Source organism: Ostrea edulis, chromosome 9 (assembly GCF_947568905.1).
Source record: "Ostrea edulis chromosome 9, xbOstEdul1.1, whole genome shotgun sequence".
NCBI lineage: Eukaryota > Metazoa > Mollusca > Bivalvia > Ostreida > Ostreidae > Ostrea > Ostrea edulis.
The window spans coordinates 72,824,224-72,848,017 of record NC_079172.1 but is presented as its reverse complement, the minus strand read 5'-3'; the positions used below and the strand labels follow the sequence as shown (position 1 = coordinate 72,848,017).

At 35.9% G+C, this 23,794-nt stretch overlaps 2 protein-coding genes across 8 annotated transcripts in view; one reads left to right on the top strand and one right to left on the bottom strand.

Moving 5' to 3' along the window:
* The window catches only part of LOC125658127 (uncharacterized), a 35,415-nt gene extending 24,001 nt beyond the window's left edge, over positions 1-11,414 (top strand). For all 7 annotated transcript variants that reach the window (XM_056150580.1, XM_048889258.2, XM_048889263.2 and 4 more), the window contains 5 exons: positions 2,266-2,311; positions 3,273-3,485; positions 6,807-6,883; positions 6,993-7,369; positions 9,581-11,414. In XM_056150580.1, the coding sequence (XP_056006555.1) occupies positions 2,266-2,311; positions 3,273-3,485; positions 6,807-6,883; positions 6,993-7,369; positions 9,581-10,478 (1,611 nt within the window). In that variant the 3' untranslated portion in view covers positions 10,479-11,414. The remainder of the gene's footprint in view (positions 1-2,265; positions 2,312-3,272; positions 3,486-6,806; positions 6,884-6,992; positions 7,370-9,580) is intronic.
* Positions 11,415-13,276: 1,862 nt separating this feature from the next.
* LOC125658503 (uncharacterized) lies at positions 13,277-16,991 on the bottom strand. Its single transcript, XM_048889779.2, has 3 exons — positions 16,856-16,991; positions 14,229-14,453; positions 13,277-13,458 (listed from the first exon to the last, which is right to left on the bottom strand). The coding sequence occupies exons 1-3, from the start codon at positions 16,989-16,991 to the stop codon at positions 13,277-13,279; spliced, it is 543 nt and encodes a 180-aa protein (XP_048745736.2).
* Positions 16,992-23,794: the final 6,803 nt, after the last annotated feature.

The window sequence follows — 23,794 nt, the reverse complement described above, 5'->3', positions numbered from 1 at the left end:
ACGAGGACTTTTAGTTTTTAACTAGTATGAGTCAGTAAATGTTTGGAAATAACCTAACAATCATTCCTATGACGTATTGTCAATCAGTCAGTATGTCCCCAGTTACACAACTGTATATGGTCGGTTAAAGAACTTTTTAGTTACTGTAAACGTATTACATTTGGCTGTGTATTCTATTTAGCGCCTTTGGCGGAACGCAGCTTCCGCTAAATCAAGTACATCGCTAAATGCCATCTATGTTTAAAGTAATTCAGGAATGCCCTAAATCAAATCTACGCTAACTTGTTGAAAAAACGATTTCCGCCAAATATCGTACACGCCAAATATAATACGTTTACAGCTAGTATTTTTTCACTGTAAGTAGTTCCGAATTTAAATAAAAATTACTTGCCCACAGTGTTTTCTGACAAACTGCAATCGCTGTCCAATTGGTAACTAAAATCTGTTTAACCAATGGACATCAAATAGTCATCGGCAAATTGATCATAGCTTTAGATGACGTCATCGGCAGATTGATCATAGCTTTAGATGACGTCATCGGAAGATTGATCATAGCTTTAGATTACCCTTTTCGAAATGTTTTCTAGTATGCATACAGAAGTTGGTGTCCCATTGATAAACCTAATTATCTTACTTAAACTTATATCAATTGTGTTGGTCGTGTCTAGTAGATTGTTACTGACGACAGTCATGTCAAAATATTAAAGATCATTTAATTTTATAGCGTGAGAATTTTAACATAAGGAACAGTGATCGATCTCATAAATCCCATAAAGAATACGAAATTAAGAGTAGGGCAAACACGAAAATACCAAAGGTGGGATCAGGTGCCAAGCAGAAAGCATCCCCTGTTGACCATATGTCGAGATAAGGAAAACGGGGGTAATCCGTAATCGAAATCAGTTTATAAAGAACGCCTAACAATTGGCAAGTATACAACAATATATAATCAGAAAACCCTCTAAATTTAAATGTAGACACGTGATATAAGGTCAAACGTTCAAAGGTCATAGGACTTTATAGCAAACATAAACACGTCACCAATGTTGTATAACGACAAGAAAACTCTTCACTCATATCGATGATCATCAAGTTTCACCAGCAGATTGGATATAACTTACAAGTGACCCCCACTGATTAGCCGTTAGCTAGAGAGAACACTTTGTCCAACTTTCATCACACTCGATTGGCATGTTATTTGTGACTAGTAAAACCACCTTTGATTCGTCATGTTACATGTACGTATAAATTTCAATGCAAATGAGAATCTATGATACACAGTTCCAATTTTATTTTAAAATCGGTGATTCACACTCAACTGTTGTTAAGCCAGGTAGACCTTACACGGATACTGAATTAACCCAAGTGGATAATATCACATCAATCGATGACGTCACACATTGAGCATTTAATGGACATAGAGCAAGGGCAACTCTTTTAAATTCTTTCAAAAGGCACGATGGAATAAAACATATATTATTGTGTTTGTAGCGCAAATCAAGTACAGGGTCTATAGATCGATATTTTAAGTAAATGATGCGCACCAATTTGTGTATTTGTTGAATTATACAGCTAAAAATATGAATAATTTCTATAAAGAAGAACTGGTGACATCTTGATATGGTGTACCTGCTTCATCTGATATCAACAGGGTTAGTGTATGTCCGTGCAATGGAAGTATTTTGTTTATGTTCTCGGGTTGCATTTATTGGGATTAATGTATGACGTCATATTGTGACGTCATTGCCAAAGCTATGCAATACATGTCACATGCAACCAAACTGTTCTGAGTTTACGGATTACTCTGTTTACGTGATGACGATTGAGCTCACGGTGGGTGTGATCTAACATTTGTGTCGAGGAGTCCGTGTTCGCCCTACTCTTAATTTTGTCTTCTTTTTAGGAATCATGAGATTGATCAATGTTCGATATCTTCACTTTTCCATAGAAAATAGACATGTGTTTAACTTCCCTGTAGACAGTGGGAGAAAAAATAAGGGATGGGACGTTTAAACAACAAGCAATGTAATGTACTCACTTCACAAACACGTTTTATACACCCCTTGATTTTAGGTTGGGTATATTGGAAGATTATGAACTAATTCCTTCAAAAACAAGTGCCTCGTGTATTTCCACAAACCAGTCGTAATACAAACTTATTGCTAAAACTTAAGATTATAGACGTGGAAAGTCTAAACTGTTCTTGGAGATTTCGTTTAGAACAGTCTCCTGAATATATATTGAAATATTCATTTCTAAACATAGGAAAAGTCGGCGACTGAAAACGTGTCATACGAAAAGCACTTCAAAGGTGAGAAAATCTACAACTTGTAAGAATTTTAATTTTATATTCAATACATACATACAGTAAAACTCTGATATAGCGAATTTTTGGGGACCCTCTAATTCGCTATACGTTTATAGCGAATTCATAATTCAAATATAACGAATTCGTTATAAAACTGGTTTGTTCTACATGTATACCAGTTATATAAAAAAGCAGCAATCGATATACTTGCGTTTGTATTGTCTTTAAGTGAAATGAAGCCTATATGTTTTCGAGAAGAAATATTGTTATACAAGAAATATACACATTGATTTATATATGATAATTTATCTTGATGGATTATTAAGTCATGCAAGAACATGTGGAGAGAGAAATGTCAACAAAATTTTGCGCAATACATACATGTACAGTCTATTGCAATTGTCATTTACTTGTTGCTTTACACAAATAAAGAAGTGTATGATAAAATAAACGGAATCAAACTTCAAATTTAATTAATGAGAATAGTAAACAATACCGACAATATATTTCCTTAACGTATGTGTAAGTATTGTTTTCCTTTAACAACCTTTTTTGAAAAAATACAAACAGAAATTTTGTAATAAGTGTGGATCCTTTATGTCAATGGAAAACGATTGTTAAAAATCACAAAGAGTTTAAAATGGAAAAAATAAATTCGTTATAAAAGGTGATTTTTACGTTCATTTTTAATTCAAGGGGAACAGGAATTTACTTCGTTATATCCGTAAATTCGCTATATCCGTGTTCGTTAAAGACGCAGATTTTTATATAGAATATATAAAGAATTTGCCGGGGAAATCGTTTTCACTTCGCTATAGCCGTAACTTTGCTATATCCGTGTTCGCTATATTCGAGTTTTACTGTACTGTCATGAATTTCTCTTAACGATTTCTACTGTTAGTGAAAGTAGGCCTACCTGTACACGAATACAAGTAACGATGCTTTTACGGTTCAATATTTTCAGTATTGCCAGGAACAAAATGTTTACCACGGTATCAATATCATCGGTTTTTGCTAGACTGGGTTGTCAAAGGTCTACAAGCCATTCCAGAATTTCCCATCAAGGCATTTAAAGATTGTACAGTTGTCGTAGGTGGAGACATCACGGATAAAAATATATCCTTCTTATTCGGAGAAAACACAGAAAGTGATAAAGTGTTAACAGATCTTAATAAAGGTATCAGTTTACTCTCTCTCTCTCTCTCTCTCTCTCTCTCTCTCTCTCTCTCTCGTAATCTCTCTCTCTCTCTCTCGTAATCTCTCTCTCTCTCTCTCGTAATCTCTCTCTCTCTCTCGTAATCTCTCTCTCTCTCTCTCTCGTAATCTCTCTCTCTCTCTCTCTCTCTCTCTCTCTCTCTCTCTCTCTCTCTCTCTCTCTCACACACACACACACACACACACAATAACAATAATAATAAAGCACAAAGATTACAATTAAGAGTTATTAGCATTAACTGCCCTAAGTGAAAAATTAATGTTTTTGTTCTTTATGTTCGTCTGTCTGACAAAAAAAAATTCTTGTGAGCGCTTCTCCTCCTGTATGCCTTACCCGATAGACATGGAAATTTATACAATGCTTCATTGCCATTGTCGCCTCACCTATCCTCTTCATGCTCACTGACACATAAGGCCCCATTGCCACTTCTCCATTTATCCCCGACCTTGGCAATCACCCTAGCTGCACTCCAGCTTTTCCGTCCTAGTTGGTCTCTTTCCTTTTCGGTGATTCTTCGTCAAGTTGTTTTCGGTCTTTCCACTTTTCTTCTCCCTTCTGTCTTCCCTGTCAGAGCTAATGCACAGAGTTTGGTGTTATCCATTCTATGCGCATGACTATTCCAATTCCATCTTCTTCTGTATAAATGTATGATGTTACCGATGTTATCTGTTTTCGTTTTATTGTGCAGGTGTTCTTTTTTTCTCTCTGGCTATCGTATCTTAAAAGAAGTGAACATGAAAATGTGACAAAGAGTTTTAATGTATATAATGAATTCTGAAAATCATTAAGATGTAGCTTTCTTCCGTAGGGAGATATTTCGTAAAGATTAACAAATCTTTTTAATTCTTGGGAGCTGTCATATTTTTTTTTTTTTAAATTGCCTCCCTGCTGGGTGTCTCTTGGCACCCCTAGAGGGCAGCACTGATGCTGATGTCAGTAGGACACATTGTGTATTTTTGGCACATTGTAAGCATCAACGTTAAAATGTCATCAGCAGAAAGTGAATTAAATGTGGGATATCAGTTTGAACTTGAGGTTACAGAGAAAGAAATTGTTTTTCAGAATAATGCTTCTTCACCAGCAATTGGTTTTAATGAGAGGAATTTTCCTTGATTATTGTGTTTGTGGAAATTGTACCTATGTACATTCAAGGGGGTGCCTTTGTTGCCAGGAATTTGAACATGTTGTGTCAGATTACATATGTAATGTATCCAGAGAGAAAGGGTCTCAGAGGACTTGGATAACAACTTGTTAAACAAGTTTTAAAAACACGAAAATGAAAAATACTCTCTGTATTCACATGTATTAAAATCTAAACATAACACGATATTTATGTGTAAATATTTCCAATTACATACACACGTGATAGAATACAGTAACAATTCTGTTGCAAACATGCTATCAAGATGTATGGCCTACAGACAGTTTATCAACTAGGTCAGATGAGGTCAGCCTCTCGAGGAAAAAACAGAGTAGTTTTACCCTCATTTGTTGTGACAAAAATTTGCTCCAATTCCTAAAATGGTTTCTTGAAACCTCAGACTCTGATACAAATTCTGAATAAGTATTTTTTAAATGTAAACAAATAATATAATTGTAAATTGTATCGCCAACATTTATCTGTGGTCCATGGACATCAATTATAATCAACATATAAATTACATGCAAATATTGCAATACTTTTAAATGACACAGCCACCTAAATTATATCCAAGTATTCTGAAAATCTAATAAAATTAATTTTGATTTTGAATCTTGAAATATACAGTGCTTCTGAGTAAGTTTAGAAGTTGGAGGAGCTGGAGATATTTTGTGGGAGTGATTTCTTCTTTTTCTTAATGTATTGTTATTAGATTTGATTTCAATTCTTTTTGCTCCAAAACCTTATCCATTAATTCTAATATGAATCCATAAACTTCTGCTGTTTAACAGTGACCCAGTCAACAACAGCAATGTGTCTCATCTCCTTCAGATCACAGATGCATGCTGGGAAATAATGGATGACCTCCATAGCCCTTCAACTTAAAGTGTTTGATTCATCAAATCTCGTAACAGAAACAAGCAAATTAGTTTCAGGCCACACTATTTAGTTTCAGGAAGTCTTTAAAGTTTATTATGCAACAAATTTTTTTTTTTCATGTACACTTATTTTTCTTAAGCACATGTTCTGAAATGTGTTTAATAGTTTTCTTTATCGATCTTGGTCATCCTTGGCATAGGCCGACGTTTCAGGGGGAAAAAAACAACTTTTTACGTGACATTGGGTGGGAACATTACTGTCCCCGTAAGATCATATGCCTATGCTTTCCCGCAAATAGTTTGCAATAGACACAATATTGCGAGATAGTTCGTCACTGCTATACTGGTGCAAGTCATTTTTCCCAATATATAGGAAGCATATGTCGGGAATCGCAGAGAAATTCAAGTATTCAGTCGATTGTGTAAGATGCACACACAGCTTTATGCCGCCCCGCGTCCGAATAGAAACATTGAATCGATCACCGTCCAAATAAAGTTTTCCAGTGCAGAAAAATCTTCCATATACTGTCCAACCCGTCGAATAAAGAAATGTCCAATCAAAAATACATTCAGTCTGTTAGGCTCCGTCATATTTCAATTTAAACAAGCAACTGTCTAAAAACAAATCATATAGGCCTAGCCTAACTCACGTTTCATACGAGAGGAACCACTTCAGAACGATCCCTCAATGTCGTTATATATATATATATATATATATATATAATATCACAAACACCGTGAATAAAATTCCAGTATCAAATTAATTTTCTTTGTGTACACAAATACTTGAGCAGTCTTTGCACTCCAAGCAACCAAAGAGGAATGACCAAAGCGTCCTAACGGCGCGCTGTGATTGGTCATCCATGTAATAGGCTAAGTACAGGGCCCTAAAACAAAACATTACATCATGTTAAATTTGCCTAAACGGAAGTTTCCACCCAAGACAGCGACGATAAGAAACATACTAATATGAGGCATCCCAAAAGGGGGGGGGGACTCAAACTGAAAATTTCCATACCCAACGTCCATCAAACGTGAAAGAAACATATTTAACATGTTATACAAAACATATATATTTGCCATATTTTACTTATCCAAAATATACACAATAGAACATACACAATTAACACGTTACATAAAAGTCATTATCTACCATAATTACCTATTGAAAACTTTATATACATTAATCAACTAATTTACTTTGTCCAACAAATACGAAAAATATTGATTATGTTTACTTTTTGTTTTTACTCGCCATTAAAGGTACCCTGAACGAGGCAGCGGTTCTGGTCGTTTACTTCTTGAACAAATTGGAGAATGTTCATCACCGTATAGATGACGTAAGAATGCGTTTTGTCGTATTTTCAATTGAGCTCACAATTCTGAATTTCCAAATTCAAGTTACATATATCTACTTTATAAAAGAAATTTCAAGTTTAAATATTTCAGTTTGACAGACAGTTTCCCTACGATACGGGGTCCCTTTTAATTGTGATGCAAAATGATGGGATTGTTGATGAAAGCTTGAAACTGAAATTGATTGACGCACTTTCTAAATCAAGAATGAATGATGTTAACGTCATTGCGAAAAACCGCTCAGAAATCATCACAAAAATGACATGCATTATGGAACAAAGATTCCAAGAACATTTGGAAGAAATGCGCAGAAACTTACATGATCTACCACTGAATGAAAACGTCGATGCAAGCCTTCTAGAAGTAAATGCACTCATCAGACGTCTAAAGCAAGCAGCATGCTACCCCGAACCCTTACCAGAAGAAGATGATAAAATGCGGGGGGAGACAATCCGTGACATGCTTCAAAGGTTATTCTAGATTTTTAAGTCTCCCAAACAAAGAGATCTACAAATCAAGGTCAAGTGACTCCAGTGACCTTGAGCTCTGACCTTTAACATACAAACTCATAATTTTAGAAATGGAATTGATAAGAGGATGATAAGATCTGCAAACTACTCGTAGTATCAAATTAAAAGTGACTTCAGTAACCTTGACCTCTGACCTTAGATCATAAACTTCGTATCACGTAACTACTGATAAAGAGATATAATCTTCAGAAATAATAAAAGGATAATGGCATCTACAAATTGGTATCAAGATCAAGTGACTCCAGTGACAATGACCTCTGACCTTAAACATGAATCTTGTATAATTCTAGAACTGAGACTGAGAGAGACATGGAATCATCCGAAATGATAATTGACAAACTAGTATCCCCAGTGACCTTGACCTTTGGCCTTGATTATAAAAACTTATATAACTTTAGAACCAGGACTTGTAAAGACATGGGATCATCAAAAATGATATGTAGATGTTGGGACCTACAAATTAGGATCAATGTCATGTGACACCAGGAAAAAAGGGGGATATTTTGAAAATTTTCAAAAAATAAAAGTCTTCGTGATCTACATTTTTTAAATGAAGTTAAAATTGGCATGGACTTTGTCAAAGGATGAAAATAGTAGTTCTCATTAAAAGCCACATTTATACAGCTAATACTTCGTTTGGGAGACTTTATAATCGGTAGATTATAATCATATCTTGTCTTTCTGGGGGTTTTTCTCTCGCGTGCATTATTACATTATTAATTTTTATACAACTGCCTTGGACAGGTCGTATCATTGTATGGTGCAGTTCATCTGTGCGTCTAGATATCAGTTCATCTGCGGGTCTAGATATCAGTTCATCTGCGCGACTAGATATGCCCGTCTCGGCATTCGCCTGTTTGTCCGTCTGCGAGAACCTTGTGGAACAAATAAGAACAGCACGCACACACACACATATATATATATACGGTGTCTGCATATGACCAATTGCAAAAGCGTAACTGTGCGTTAACCAACAAGCAATGCAACTTCGCGCTATCACGCCAACAAGCAACGCGCTTTCGCGACGTCACGCCAACAAGCAACGTGCCTTCGCACCAACAAGCAACGCGCCATCACGCTAACACAACTTTACACAATTTGCCTTCGCGCCGACAAGCAACGCGCCTTTGCATCGTCGTTTGTTAGCGTGACGGTGCGAAGGCGTGTTGCTTGTTATCGTGACGGCGCGAAGGCGAGTTGTGTTAGCGTGATGGCGCGTTGCTTGTTGGCGAGACGACGCGTTACTTATTGGCGCGAAGGCGCGTTGCTTGTCGGCGCAAAGGCGCGTTGCAAGTTGGCGTGAGAGCGCGAAGGCGCGTTGCTTGATGGCGTGTTGTGACTAACGCGCAGTCACCCTTTTGCAAATAGCCATATCCGGACACCATACATATAAGCCAATGATCATCAACGTATGTATGTGTAGCTATGGTAGATGAGCGGATCATAGGATCTAATTTTAATTAGATTGCGTTTGTAGTTGTACGCATATTTTCAATGAGTAGAAGACGAAGTATATTGTTTTTTATGTTGATAGGTGAAAGGAAAATCTCCAATTTGCTCTGGTAATTTTGTAGGCACTAAATAAGAAAAAATCAGTTATAATATAGATAGAAAGAAGAAGAATCAAATTAGGCCAGGGTAATATTAAACGTGGTACACATGTTACCCATAGTGAGAGAAAGACGCGTGCTCAAGATCAAATGTCAAGGTCATAATTTCATTGGTGATGAAGAAAAGCAACAAATCTAAAATAATGACACTTACTGTATAGGTCCCCATGGTGCTGGTGCAGATACAAAGTGTATGTTTGAAAAGTAATAATGTTGCTTCTCAAATTATAAATACGTTATCATAAAGAACTTTTTCTTCAATTTGATATTCAACAGATCCATTTTTAAACTAACATATGGATAATTTTCTCCGATATCAGAGAGAGTATCGAACATAACGTATCAGAGCAATATTGTAAACGCATAATGGTTTATAAGGATGATAAACTTTCTTTGAATACTATAACATTCCGTGCATTTTGGTGCGTAAGCTTTGCTATTGTTCTAGAGCGATCCATTAATTGCTTCATATGAAATTATTATATTGCATATAGGCATTTGCATTTCGTTTTCTATAGAGTGTTCTTTCATATAACTTTAGCTTTGGTAAGAAGATTCTATACCATGGATTTGATGGGGATGTGCTACACATTATTACAACTGATATCAGCGTGAAAGACAAGATAGTGGATTTCTTCTCTAAATCAAAGTTTAGGGAGATAAGCTATAAAATACATGTAGAGGACGCACTGGGCGTATCCTTTTTAGCCAAAGAAGGTACTGCCTTACATGGTGCAAAGTTTGTGTATGTGAATGAAAGTCTACAGGCTTTTCGACAGGATCAACGGTTTGCAACAACAGGGAGTCTAATGATGGCTAACGGCTCTGCCATGGTGATTGTAACAAGTCGCCATGCATTTACGAACCCTGCAGATATTTACGTCTTAATTGACAACTCAGTCGTGAAGTTCGGACATGAACTGATACACTTGCATGGAGATATGGACTGTTTGCATGATGATATAACAATTGTGGAAATCGACCGTGATGCAGTTTTGGCTGTAGAGAATAAATGTGAAAAGCTTCTCATCGACAAATCTGGATCTCCAACGCCTGCACGAATCTCTTCTAGACAACTTAATGTTGACGATATAGTCCACAAGCGAGGAGCGAGAACTGGACTTACAACAGGGGTCGTGAAGCACGTTGAAGTTCAGCTGTTAAAACCATTCAGAATCCCAAGTCTTGTTATTCAAATTAGCGGAAGGGATTCTGATTCTGGCCCATTTGCTGCAGAGGGGGATTCTGGTTCGCTGGTTTTCCAAAACTCTCTGGCAGCGGAGGAAAACATCCTCGACGTTCTTGCAATGGTGCAAGGTAAACTGAAAACCGATCCACCTATCCACAACCCACCTGTTGTCTGTTTTCCGTTCACAACAGGCTGCCAGACACTACTCCAAGTAACCGGATTACAATCCCTTCAATTTTTTAACGTTTGAAATTTACACATACAAATCAAGTGTTTTTCTACCCGTATAAGTATCGCACACTGGTATAAGTATCGCACACTGGTATACGTATCGCACACCCGGGATACTACTATGCGTTATTGTGGAATGATTTGTGTAGTCCTGTAATAGAGAATTGTGTGTACGCAATAGGAAGTTTCTATAACATCCTCCATTCATGAAATGAGAGAGGACAATGAACTAATAAGAAACCCTAAAGAGGATTGTTTTGTAAAATTGTTTAAACTTACACTGAATGTAGTTATGTTTCCCCCTCTTCCAGGTGGAAGCATATACTTGTTTTTATACTTTCTGTCCGTCTGTTTTTCAACCATATTGAAACTTCAGCAGTTGTGGGTGACGCACTAAGCTTAGCGCTTACGGCTGTAGCAGTGAGGGTTATTTAACGCGCCAACGCCTGCCGCGATACGGGACCCCCGCTGTTAAGGTCATATCACAAAGACCCTCACATCGAAATGCCGAGCGTTTGGCGAAGGAACAATCACTACCTATGTTTATGTCTTGGATTTGTGGCGGCCATGGCACGAGCGGGGCTCGAACTCACGACCTCCAGGTTACGAAGCGAACGCAACCGCAACCGGTATTTGTAAAAAAGAAAATGTCAAGAAGTTACATATCGATACATTGATAAGAAAGAGTGTCTCATTTAAATGTATAAGTTACACCCCTTTACGTTTATCGAGCTGATTCCATGGATACACCCGTGAGATCGTCCTACTTCTACATGTCTACCTTTAAGATTCCACGGTACACGGAGCTGCTACAATTCTGTATAGTAAACCCTCCGGTGGGTTTTTTTTCTGTTTGGAAAACATTTGATAATATATATAATAATAATTCTGTTTGATTATATATTTTTTCTGTTATATGTATGTAAAGACGATTAATGAATATGTCAAAAGCTTCGATGGACTTTCAACGAATGCGTGTCATTTACAATAACGGCATTACGTCATAATTCACGGTTCTTGGATAGATCATAATTATTTTTCCATAATCAGTGGATTCTTTCGAATGAGACATACAAATGGAGACCCCGTGTCACGATAAACCTAACCCTCACCAAACGACCTTGGGCGGCATGCGTAGATTTCATATTGTGGTATTTACGCCCTATTTGAGAATTGTTCACTCATGCAGAGACGTCGCCAGATTTATTTGAAGTGCCACAAAGTTTCACCTTCGCATGGCGCTCAGGGCCGTGACATTCAGTAGGGTTTTCCATCCTGCTAACACCTGCCGTGACACAGGAACTGTTTTAATTGTACTGTACATGTACTATCTGTCTCATCGGACAATGGCGTCTTCTGTGAGCGTAATGCCTGCAGAAACTAGAAAACTGACGAATCAGAAAGGACCCCACAATGATTGATTGATTATTGTTTAAAGTCCCTTTCAAGGATATTTCACTCATATGGAGACGTCACCACTGCCGGTGAAGGGTTGCAAAATTTTGTCCTATGCTCGCTTATGGCCATTGAGCAGGAAGTGATCTTTATCGTGCCACACCTGCTGTGACACGGGACCTCGGTTTTTGCGTTCTCAACCGAAGGACCGCGCCATTTAGTTGCCTCTTACAACAAGCAAGGGGGTACTGTGGATCTATTCTAACCCGGGTCCCCACGGGACGTTCCACAATGAATATTTTAGAGCCGGGCATGGCATAAAATGTATATCATGTAAGTGAATTCGAAGTCCTATAAATTTGTATAACGACAAAGCTTATAAATCGAAAGATATCTTGATCTGCCTAATCAAATTTATGAAAACTTTTCCAAGGAAACTTAGATTATCGTGTGTCATAGAGAGTGTTAACCGACAGACAGACGGACGGACAGAAAATTTGAAGGGCTATTCTGACTAATCGGACGTCTAAATTTTACGAAGTTATTATCATGTAATCTCCACTTATCATGTGCCAAAGACAGTTCATCCATCTTATCAAAGTAGAAAATTTCAAATCAATCTAGAAACTTTCAACTCCATATAATTCTGAAAATCGAAGAGCTTTTTCCTCGCCAAATCTTAGTACATGTATTCTGTGTTGAATTTATGAAAATCTTCTCAAGGAAACTTCAGTTATCGCGTGTCACAGAAAGTGAAGACGGATGGACAGAGTGACTACTGCATGTATTGGGTCCTAAAGAGTAGAATCTAATTTCTCGTAACAAAGCAGCGAAGGAGGGGGGGGGGGGGGGTTAGTCCCAAGCCAAGTGATGCACATACGAAGAACACCATTCGGGGTAGTGATGACGGGTAGGGTGTGTTATGTCCCTCACTCCTAGTATTCATTCACTCAGGGTGAAGTATCTGACAGGAGGTACCGATAACGAGCTGACTTGACTTTTCCCGATGTTGAGCCGTTATACCGGAAGACATGTTACCGATTCCCCGGGTGACGCTGTTGACTCTTTGTAAATCGGTAAATGTTTAAATCAGTGATTAACCGACTTATGACCGGTTTCCAGCTCTGTCTTTGTAGTGTTTATTAAGTTCCCGATTTCTCTAGAAAAGGGCGGGGTCAAGTTTGTGTGTGGCAGTAAACACAATTTAAGGTTGCAATGTTGTTTAATTAAAATATAAAACAGTAATTAGAAATACATTTTGTTAGTCTATTAGTGAACTAGATCCACTGGAAAAGTTTATGACTATTGCACAAATCATTAGAACTTAGAATTAAAAATAATGATAATAAAGCATTAAATTCATGGAGAAATTATCTAAATATAGCAGGTCAATGTTAATAACAGATCAATGTCCTCAACTGTTCACCCTCTTCTGAAAACCGATTGGCAAAAGGCTACCACTTTGTGTCGGATACCCTGATAGGAGGATACCACGACACTAGTAAGGTAGCCTACATCTACACGCCTCGGGGGAACATGTTCACTCTCAGGAGATTGTCCATTATCATCCTGAGCATCATCACCCATCCATTTCCATTCATCAACTGAAATAGAGGTGTTCAATACTTAAGGAAACCAAAACTAATTACAAAATGAATATATATCTATCAGTGGTGAATCTACAAAAAAATGTTCAAAAGGAGGGGGTGCTAACCAGGTTTGTATCTTTTTTCCTCCCCAACATGGGGAGTAGGGGGGTGGGGTGAAGACCCCAAACTGGCATAACAGGGTTGCAACCACCGAGTCTCCCTCTAAATCCGCCACTGTTTAAGCATAATTTATGATAATCTAGATCATCCCAATGTATGTGTATACACAAGCGGGATGATCCAGTAGGTCAAACACAAACTCCTGGATATACCAGAGGTGAGATCAGGATATACCAGAGGTGAGATCAGGATATACCAGGAGATGAGGAGTAGTAAGCCTCCCCTGTAGACCGGTCACACCCGAATGTGTTGATTTTTTAACACAGTGATTTACGTACTAGTAGATTAGATACCTCTTGTTTAACATTGCAAGAACACCTGTCTGTCAAACATTGCAAGAACACCTGTCTGTCAAACAGAAGTACTAGGTATCTTCATGCACACTTTGTTTTTCTGTTTTGTAGAAGGTTGTGCTGTGGTGCATTTTTTAAATAGTTGGTTCTGAGTGTTAGTTGTCGTAGGGGAGGGGGTGTCCCCTAGCCAAACCAGATTATACAAAATAAATTGCATATCCTAGTTTTATCTGACCAATCACAAAATAGAATACAATTATAAGAATTAAATTATACAACAGGATATAATACATCTACGTGAAACTTACATACCTGGAAATTTGGTGATGGTTTCATACGCCGCGTCGTAATTCCACGCGGAGTAACATCGACGACCCCGTCCCTGCAGTACAGTTCTTCTATTATCTCTCTCTTCCCACCGGTACGCGGTCATCGGGGCGTTTTTCTTTGAAAGTACCGCCCACTTCCAGTCAAACGTAACATTTGCTGGAAGTTCTATTAAGACAACCCATTCTCCTGATCTTTTGGGAATTTCATCTGTAAAGTTAAAAAATATTTAGAAATGAACTAGACGTATTATCATCTGGAATTTGAAATATCTGAGTATAAATTAGGATAGATATTTGCCTTTATGTCACTAGAATCAATACAATTTTCTACTTAATCATACCATGCTTCATAAATCTTAACTATGTTAAGAAAAGTTAAAAAGTACATCTGGTAAATTTGATTTCACAATCAGTAATGCATGAATAGGATTAAGAGTTTTAACTTATTGGTTATTATGAAAAATTCAAATTTATTAAAGAAAGACATTCTGTCTTCATAAACTGATTAAATTCGGTTCAACATTCGTAATCTATAGTGTACAGTCATGATTATGTGTGTTACAAATCGTTAATGATATCAGTGATTAGCTGTGTGTTATAAATCATTAATGATATCAGTGATTATCTGTGTGTTACAAATCATTAATGATATCAGTGATTATCTGTGTGTTACAAATCATTAATGATATCTGATTATACTATGTGTTACAAATCGTTATTAATATCAGTGATTAGCAGTGTGTTATAAATCCTTAATGATATTGTTACAAATCGTTAATGATATCAGTGATTAGCTGTGTGTTACAAATCATTAATGATATCAGTGATTAGCTGTGTGTTATAAATCGTAAATGATATCAGTGATTAGCGGTATGTTACAAATCGTTAATGATATAAGTGATTAGCTGTGTGTTACAAATCGTAAATGATATCAGTGATTAGCTGTGTGTTACAAATCGTTAATGATATCAGTGATTAGCGGTCTGTTACAAATCGTTAATGATATAAGTGATTAGCTGTGTGTTATAAATCATTAATGATATCAGTGATTAGCTGTGTGTTACAAATCGTTAATGATATCAGTGATTAGTTGTGTGTTATAAATCGTTAATGATATCAGTGATTAGCTGTGTGTTATAAATCATTAATGATATCAGTGATTAGCGGTCTGTTACAAATCGTTAATGATATCAGTAATTAGCTGTGTGTTACAAATCATTAATGATATCAGTGATTAACTGTGTATTACAAGTCATTAATGATATCAATGATTAGCTGTGTGTTACAAATCATTAATGATATCAGTGATTATCTGTGTATTACAAATCGTTAATGATATCAGTGATTATCTGTGTGTTACAAATCGTTAATGATATCAGTGATTAGATGTGTGTTAGAAATCATTAATGATATCAGTGATTAGCTGTGTATTACAAATCATTAATGATATCAGTGATTAGCTGTGTATTACAAATCATTAATGATATCAGTGATTATCTGTGTGTTACAAATCATTAATGATATCAGTGATTATCTGTGTGTTACAAATCGTTAATGATATCAGTGATTAGCTGTGTATTACAAATCATTAATGATATCAGTGATTAGCTGTGTATTACAAATCATTAATGATATCAGTGATTATCTGTGTGTTACAAATCATTAATGATATCAGTGATTAGCTGTGTGTTACAAATCGTTAATGATATCAGTGATTATCTGTGTGTTACAAATCGTTAATGATATCAGTGATTATCTGTGTGTTACAAGTCATTAATGATATCAATGATTAGCTGTGTGTTACAAATCATTAATGACATCAGTGATTATATGTGTATTACAAATCGTTAATGATATCAGTGATTATCTGTGTGTTACAAATCGTTAATGATATCAGTGATTAAATGTGTGTTAGAAATCATTAATGATATCAGTGATTAGCTGTGTATTACAAATCATTAATGATATCATTGATTATCTGTTTGTTACAAGTCATTAATGATATCAATGATTAGCTGTGTGTTACAAATCATTAATGATATCAATGATTAGCTGTGTGTTACAAATCATTAATGATATCAGTGATTATCTGTGTGTTACAAATCATTAATGATATCTGATTAGCTGTGTGTTACAAGTCATTAATGATATCAGTGATTAGCGGTATGTTACAAATCGTTAATGATATCAGTGATTAGCTGTGTGTTACAAATCCTTAATGATATCAGTGATTAGCTGTGTGTTACAAATCGTTCATGATTGTAATTGTAATTAAAAGATTCATAGAACACCCTATCAACATTAGTTTTCTAAAGCGCTTTACAAATGTGAGAGAAAAGATGATATACATGGAACTAAAATATTCATGGTATCAGAATTAAAATGCATAATAGTGATATCAGTGATTAGTAACAAATCATTAATGATACGAATGAACTTGTTCCAAATAAATTGATCAAATAGATTCAAAGGTTCCGAAAAAAGCAGATAAAAAGGCTTAAGATTACAAAATGAAACACACCTCAGATTGTCATCGGGGAAGAGAATATAAAAAAAAAATAATCATAATAAGTTGCCTCACTGGAAATTTTGATCAATATGGTAATTTACCTGCAAGTACAGCTCGTCTCGCGTTCCACTGTCCTAACTCTGGGAGGGAACCAGTAATACCCAAAACAAGGTCTTCACTGTTCGTAACATAGTGAGTCCTAAACTGGACCCACACAGTCTTCTGTGTACTATCCATGGTAAATCAGAATTTAGCAAATCGGAATTTAGCAAAGTTTTTGTAGTACACTCGTCAAAATGCACCTTCGTTGGCACTTCTCAACCAAACTATATATTATGACGTCACGCTATTGTTTTTCATTGATTTTGCGTACGCAATTGCATGACGTCACAATAGAAATAATAAAATAATAAATTTACATTGTAAAGCTGAATTTATGCACCGCGGTGGTTTCAAATGATACGGTATAAAATCTCTCATTTTCCAAATCTTAAAGACAACTCAATATTTGGATTAAAATACTTACAATGTACCCGTGGAAAGACTTACTTAGAACATGTAAAATTGATAACAGATTTTGGGTAGATGTTATTTTAAAAGCCTGGATTGAGTTTCAAGATAAAATGAATGAAAATATATATCAGGTAGTCTATACATACAATATACCTACCATTATTTCTTAATCCCAATTTTCTCATAGGTGGTAAAAGCTATCCTCTAGGTATGCACTTGTATGACTATAATGTACATTTTGTTAATGATCTTGTCAATGAAGAAGATAAATTATATTCCTATGAGGAATCTGTCAGGCTCTATTCAACAATTATTAAATATTTTATTTTTAGATTACTTAGGTATAATACAAGCCATGAAAACCTGTCTCAGAAAGGTAAACTTTATTGTCCTCCTTACTAAAACTCCCCTCCCCTCAATACAGTTAAGAATATGCTCTATTAAAATGCAAAAGATCAAAACCAGTTTACGAAATTCTAAATCAAAACAACACACGAACAACATGTAGAGATAAATAGAATGAAAATTTCGATTTAAGTAGGGAAGATTATTGGAATTTGATAAATTTGTTGCCTTTTAAAATCACCAAAAAAAATCTAAATTACAGTGGTTCCAATTCAGACTCATAAATATAGGATGTCAGCAACAAACTCTTTTTTATTATTATTTTTTTTTAACCGGAATTCTTTTGTAATGCAAAAAGAAGAGACGATAACACATTTTCTGGGAGTGTGACTGTGTGTAGGAATTTTCTGGGAGTGTGACTGTGTGTAGGAATTTTCTGGGAGTGTGACTGTGTGTAGGAATTTTCTGGGAGTGTGACTGTGTGTAGGAATTTTCTGGGAGTGTGACTGTGTGTAGGAATTTTCTGGGAGTGTGACTGTGTGTAGGAATTTTCTGGGAGTGTGACTGTGAGTAGGAATTTTCTGGGAGTGTGACTGAGTGTAGGAATTTTCTGGGAGTGTGACTGTGTGTAGGAATTTTCTGGGAGTGTGACTGTGTGTAGGAATTTTCTGGGAGTGTGACTGTGTGTAGGAATTTTCTGGGAGTGTGACTGTGTGTAGGAATTTTCTGGCAGTGTGACTGTGTGTAGGAATTTTCTGGGAGTGTGACTGTGTGTAGGAATTTTCTGGGAGTGTGACTGTGTGTAGGAATTTTCTGGGAGTGTGACTGTGTGTAGGAATTTTCTGGGAGTGTGACTGAGTGTAGGAATTTTCTGGGAGTGTGACTGTGTGTAGGAATTTTCTGGGAGTGTGACTGAGTGTAGGAATTTTCTGGGAGTGTGACTGTGTGTAGGAATTTTTATCAGAGTTAGAGCATTACATTCAGAATATAACAAATTTTCATATACTTATATCAAAAAGTAATTCTATTTTTGGATTGTTTGGCAAAAATAAATCAGTTCCAAATGTACTTCTTCTCTGGATTAATTATCATATGTATATATCATGAGGTGCATGTACTGAATATTAATTACATTTATACAATGAGGTGTGCTAAATATTAATTACAGTTAAACAATGAGGTGTACTAAACATGAATTAAATTTATACAATGAGGTGTACTGAATATTAATTACAGTTATACAATTAGATGTACTTGATATTACTTACATTTATACAGTGAAGAATACTGAATATTAATTACATTTATGCAATGAAGTTTACTAAACATTAATTACATTTAAACAATGAGGTGTTTCATTTATACAATGAGGTGTACTGAAGATTAATTACATTTATACAATGAGGTGTTCTAAAATTGCCTATTATGTAAGATATGCGATATCCCTTCAAACCTTTTTCATGAGACCCAAAAGTATATTTTTATGAAAATTGTGAATAAGATTTTTTCCATACCTGCTGGAGTAACTGGAACTCATTAATTGAATAAGTGATTGGACTCTCTCTCTCTCTCTCTCTCTCTCTCTCTCTCTCTCTCTCTCTCTCTCTCTCTCTCTCTCTCTCTCATATAAAAAATCATGATATAAGTTCTATTCAGTCTGTACATATTATGTACTTTAATCAGACTTAAATTGAAAATAATAAAGAGTCATAAAAAAGATTCTCCCTGTGGTAAAAATGGAGGACAACTCTAGTCCTTCACCTATTTTGTGCCGGTGTTGTATAGTTGTCTTTCTTCTAGTCATTTCTCCCTCGGAAAACTTACTCCTAGCAGTCACTCTTATCCTGGTTTGAAGGTTATTTTTCAGAATGTTGCAAGTGAGTGCCCTAGTACCAAAACGATGAGTTATTGGTTTAAATTTCTGATGTTCGCAATATATAACGGAGATAAAGGTTTATTTCCTCTAACGTATGCACGTATGTGGATATTTACTTAAAGAGATTTATTTCCCCTAACGTATGCACGTATGTGGATATTTACTTAAAGAGATTTATTTCCCCTAACGTATGCACGTATGTGGATATTTACTTAAAGAGATTTATTTCCTCTAACGTATGCACGTATGTGGATATTTACTTAATGAGATTTATTTTCTCGAGTTGTTAAAACAACAGATATAATGAAATGATATACATAATCACAACTATGAAGAATCACTATTTCTGCATCGATCTCCAGAGAGATACATGTAAATGCGGCAACATGTACCCCCCCCCCCACCCCCCCCCCCACCCACCCCCATACGTATTACGTTATCATGTGTATCACATACAACGTTTGTTATTAGTACATGTACATGTAAAGATCGATTTAGTATCTGGTTACTTGTTATAGTGGCGATGAAAGGTTGTAGAAATGCAAGGTTGAGCCGATGTATTGAACTCATACATGTAATGACGTCTCTAAGATAAACAACTTTGTAATTCAATTTTTGTATTCACGTGAGGATGGATGTTAAAATCCAGAAAGCGCTAGTGATTTAAATATATTTTGAAACTGCATATTTTCATTCATATATACATGAGGATGGATGATAAAATGTATATATATATATATATATATGACGCAATTTTTAAGGGTTTTTGGACAAATGTAAGTTCTCACAATAAAAAGTAATTCAATAATTCAAAAGATTTTTGTCATTTACTTCTCCGAGAGTAGAAGAAATTATTGGTTTTACTGTTTACATTTTTTAGATAAGAGACCACGGTTTACCTTCAATTTGATTAATTTAAGGGCGGGGGGGGGGAGGGTCTGCGCTCTCCCGTTAAATCTGCCAATGAGCTGTAACTAAGTCGTTTCTGTTATTGGCACGATTTTTCCATCTTGAACCAATGCTCAAGCGATTTCCTTTACTAAATTACTTTTACCGGTCTACTCTGCCTATAGAATGACCCTTTTCGCCTTGTCGAAAAGCAGCTGTTTCGTTATTGTCAACGCCATGACCTTTAACTTCAGGTTTGTGACTTTAATTAGTAACCAATCAAATTACGTTCTAATATTTGGATCTTGCGACCTGAAGTTGTTGTAGTAGTGTAACGAAAGTGCAGCGGTCACCCAGCCAAATGCTGATCACGCTCGTCGTTGCTTAACTTGCGTGATCAAGAGAGACTCTCCAACACCATTAGACAAGCTAGCTCACTAGCCAGGCAGTATGAATTCCCTCTTATACTGTCTGCTACACTCGTCCCGAAACTTAGCATGAGTTCTCTTTGAATACTGGTGAATTTTTTGGCAGTTTTTGCTCCGAAGATCCCAGTGGGACAAGAGTCCTGAGATTTAGAATTTATGCCCCTTGGTCCTAAAGATGTTTCATACCAAATTTGGAAAGAATAGGAATGGTAGTTATCAAGAAGAAATCTAAATGTTTAATTGTTAGCGCACGACGGACGCTGACCAATGCAATACGTCACTTTTTTTTTAAAAATGTTATGAAATATTCAGTGGTAGGGTAATACGGAAGTTCCGAGTTCCCCAAGAGTTATTTCCCTTTGTCGAACTCTTCCGTAAATTATGACGTAAAATATGATGACAGTGGGTGCATTTGCTAATTACAATCGTTGTATTATTTCTTAAAAGATGATATCCAGCGTTTCTGAGACCATCCTATCTCAGGGAAAAGGCAACTTTAGTGAGTTTATGAGTATTGGATAACAAAATGGCTCAAACAAATATAGTTAATTGCCATCTTTCTTTGATAAAAGCGTCACTCATGTAGAAGAGGAAACGAATAATGATTCAATAGCCAATTTGATGATCTTATTCAAACAGATTATGCTTGATATGGCCAGAATATGCATACCAGTGATTGATATAAACAAAAGTTACGCTTTTATTACATTAATCGTACGTAATCGTTATGTACAATGCCAGTCTACGATATAATGTATACATTGTGTACCCACCATACGTCATAAAATGCGAAAGAGTTCGACAAAGGGAAATAACTTTTGGGTAACTCGGAACTTGCGTCTATTTTACGATAAAAACACAAGATGTGCCTCCGTATTCAGTTGTTTTCAGTGGAAAGGAATATCGAATATGTATTTAGACTATCATTTGCTGAACTTATGAATTATTTTGTTTTTCATGTTAAATGTTCTTAAAGTAAAGGTGGATCAACCATCATGTGACTTATCAATATTAATGGTTGAAAGTTGAATAGACACGCAGTAGAAGAAATACCAGCAACATTTTTAAAATACACCGGTAAATAATTGATTATCTATGGAAAACAAACTTTTTCAGTATCGATATTTTATCAGATTCTTTATTCTATGCAAAGAATAAAATTCCTTTGAAATATATCTATCTATCATGCGCAAAGTTTATTTTTAAAAAAGATTTTAGTAAAAACTTAATAGTTAACTTAAAACATCACACGAGGATCGATCAACCTTAAAATATTTCTTTAATTTCATCCAGACTTTATCTTCCCTGGATACCTTGCTAAAGCCTTTTACTCAGAGGGAAAAGGTTGGGCCCTTGAAAAACGCAATTTGTTTTATAGCCCGATACCAAGGCTTAAGGGGGTGTATGCAATGTGAAAATATGTGCATACTGCACAGTACACACACTCATTAAGGACTAACCTCTATATTATCCATATTGGCGATATCTGAAAGAACGACATGCGACCAGCTGCTTTGTCATGTTGTTTCATAAAACGAGATGATGGTGCACTGTTACAATGTAGTCGAGTTCTGGTACGACAACAAAATACATTAGCAGAATATCAATCCCAGATACACCAACTAATTACACTATTAAACTTTGCAATAGAATTTATTAAAGAACAATAATTACATTATTTAAAATGAGGGTTTGTCGCCATCTTTTTAAAAACATTCTTAAAGACGTCTGCTTCTCGGTAACCTCAATCTATAAATCAGCGTCTCTGAGGGCTTTGATTAAACTGTGCAATGTATATCAAATTCGTGGTCACAAAAATGTTTGACTGTGAACAAGGATACAAAAGTCATCGCGCTTGAACTGGAATTTAAAGCATTTAAATACCACACTATGGCGATAAATGCCGAAAAGGTTTGGATAGATTATCTACAATTCGTGCCTATGGGAATTTCAACAAATCGTTGGAAGACATGATCTCCAATGATTACGAAGATAGTGTCAATGAGGAACTCCAGCATCTTGTTGATATCAACTTCAGCGTACTTGTGCGTAGATTCAGAGAGGTGTTTAACAAAGTATGTTTTGGTTGACTGGTCAAGTATACGAATGTTTTCTTTTTCCATTTATGTTGAAGAAGCATCTGTCTGTGGTGTAAAACTAGTCATTATTTCAACGTAAGGAATGGTCGTGTAAAGTGTAGAAAAGTCAAACGTTTTGGTTTGAGAAAGGTTGTGTGATTTCAAACTCACTAAGTGTTATTTAGAACTTTTTAGAATCCATGTTTGATTTCATATTTGGAAGCATACATGTAAGTAAGATTACCAAATATGGAATTAATGCCAAGTTCGTTTAAAATACAGTTGAAATAAAGAGTCTCTACAAATAAAGGCAATGTTGTTACAAGATTTGTCAACTGGAACCAAAATATATTGCTAATGTAACTTATCTTATTCTTTTATCACTTCTGGTTTACTACACAGAAGGATAGATGGTACACTTTTTCTGATTCCTGATTTTGATATTCCTTTTGTTCTTTTAATCCATTCTGACAAGGTGTCAAGTTCTTCATATTCAGCCCATCGTCTGGCATAATCGTCAATAAAATTCGTAATAAAAATGAAGTACTGTCGCCAATTGAAAGGCTGGAGTTCTCTAAATTTAGTACCTTTTAAGATAAGTGATTTCAGTTCCCATTTTGAACTATATCAACATCACCAGTAATGACATGTCCAGCTGGACTATATCAACATCACCAGTAATGACATGTCCAGCTGGACTATATCAACATCACCAGTAATGACATGTCCAGCTGGACTATATCAACATCACCAGTAATGACATGTCCAGCTGGACTATATCAACATCAACAGTAATGACATGTCCAGCTGGACTGTATCAACATCACCAGTAATGACATGTCCAGCTGGACTATATCAACATCACCAGTAATGACATGTCCAGCTGGACTATATCAACATCACCAGTAATGA

Bases quoted from the DNA above. Each gene is read 5' to 3' on its own strand.
- LOC125658503 (XM_048889779.2), bottom strand. From the start codon at position 16,991: ATGGATAGTACACAGAAGACTGTGTGGGTCCAGTTTAGGACTCACTAT. The intron at 14,454-16,855 runs GTAAATTACCAT...TTAACTTTACAG, and splicing joins GAGACGAGCTGTACTTGCAG to ATGAAATTCCCAAAAGATCA. The intron at 13,459-14,228 runs GTATGTAAGTTT...CCTCTATTTCAG, and splicing joins AACCATCACCAAATTTCCAG to TTGATGAATGGAAATGGATG.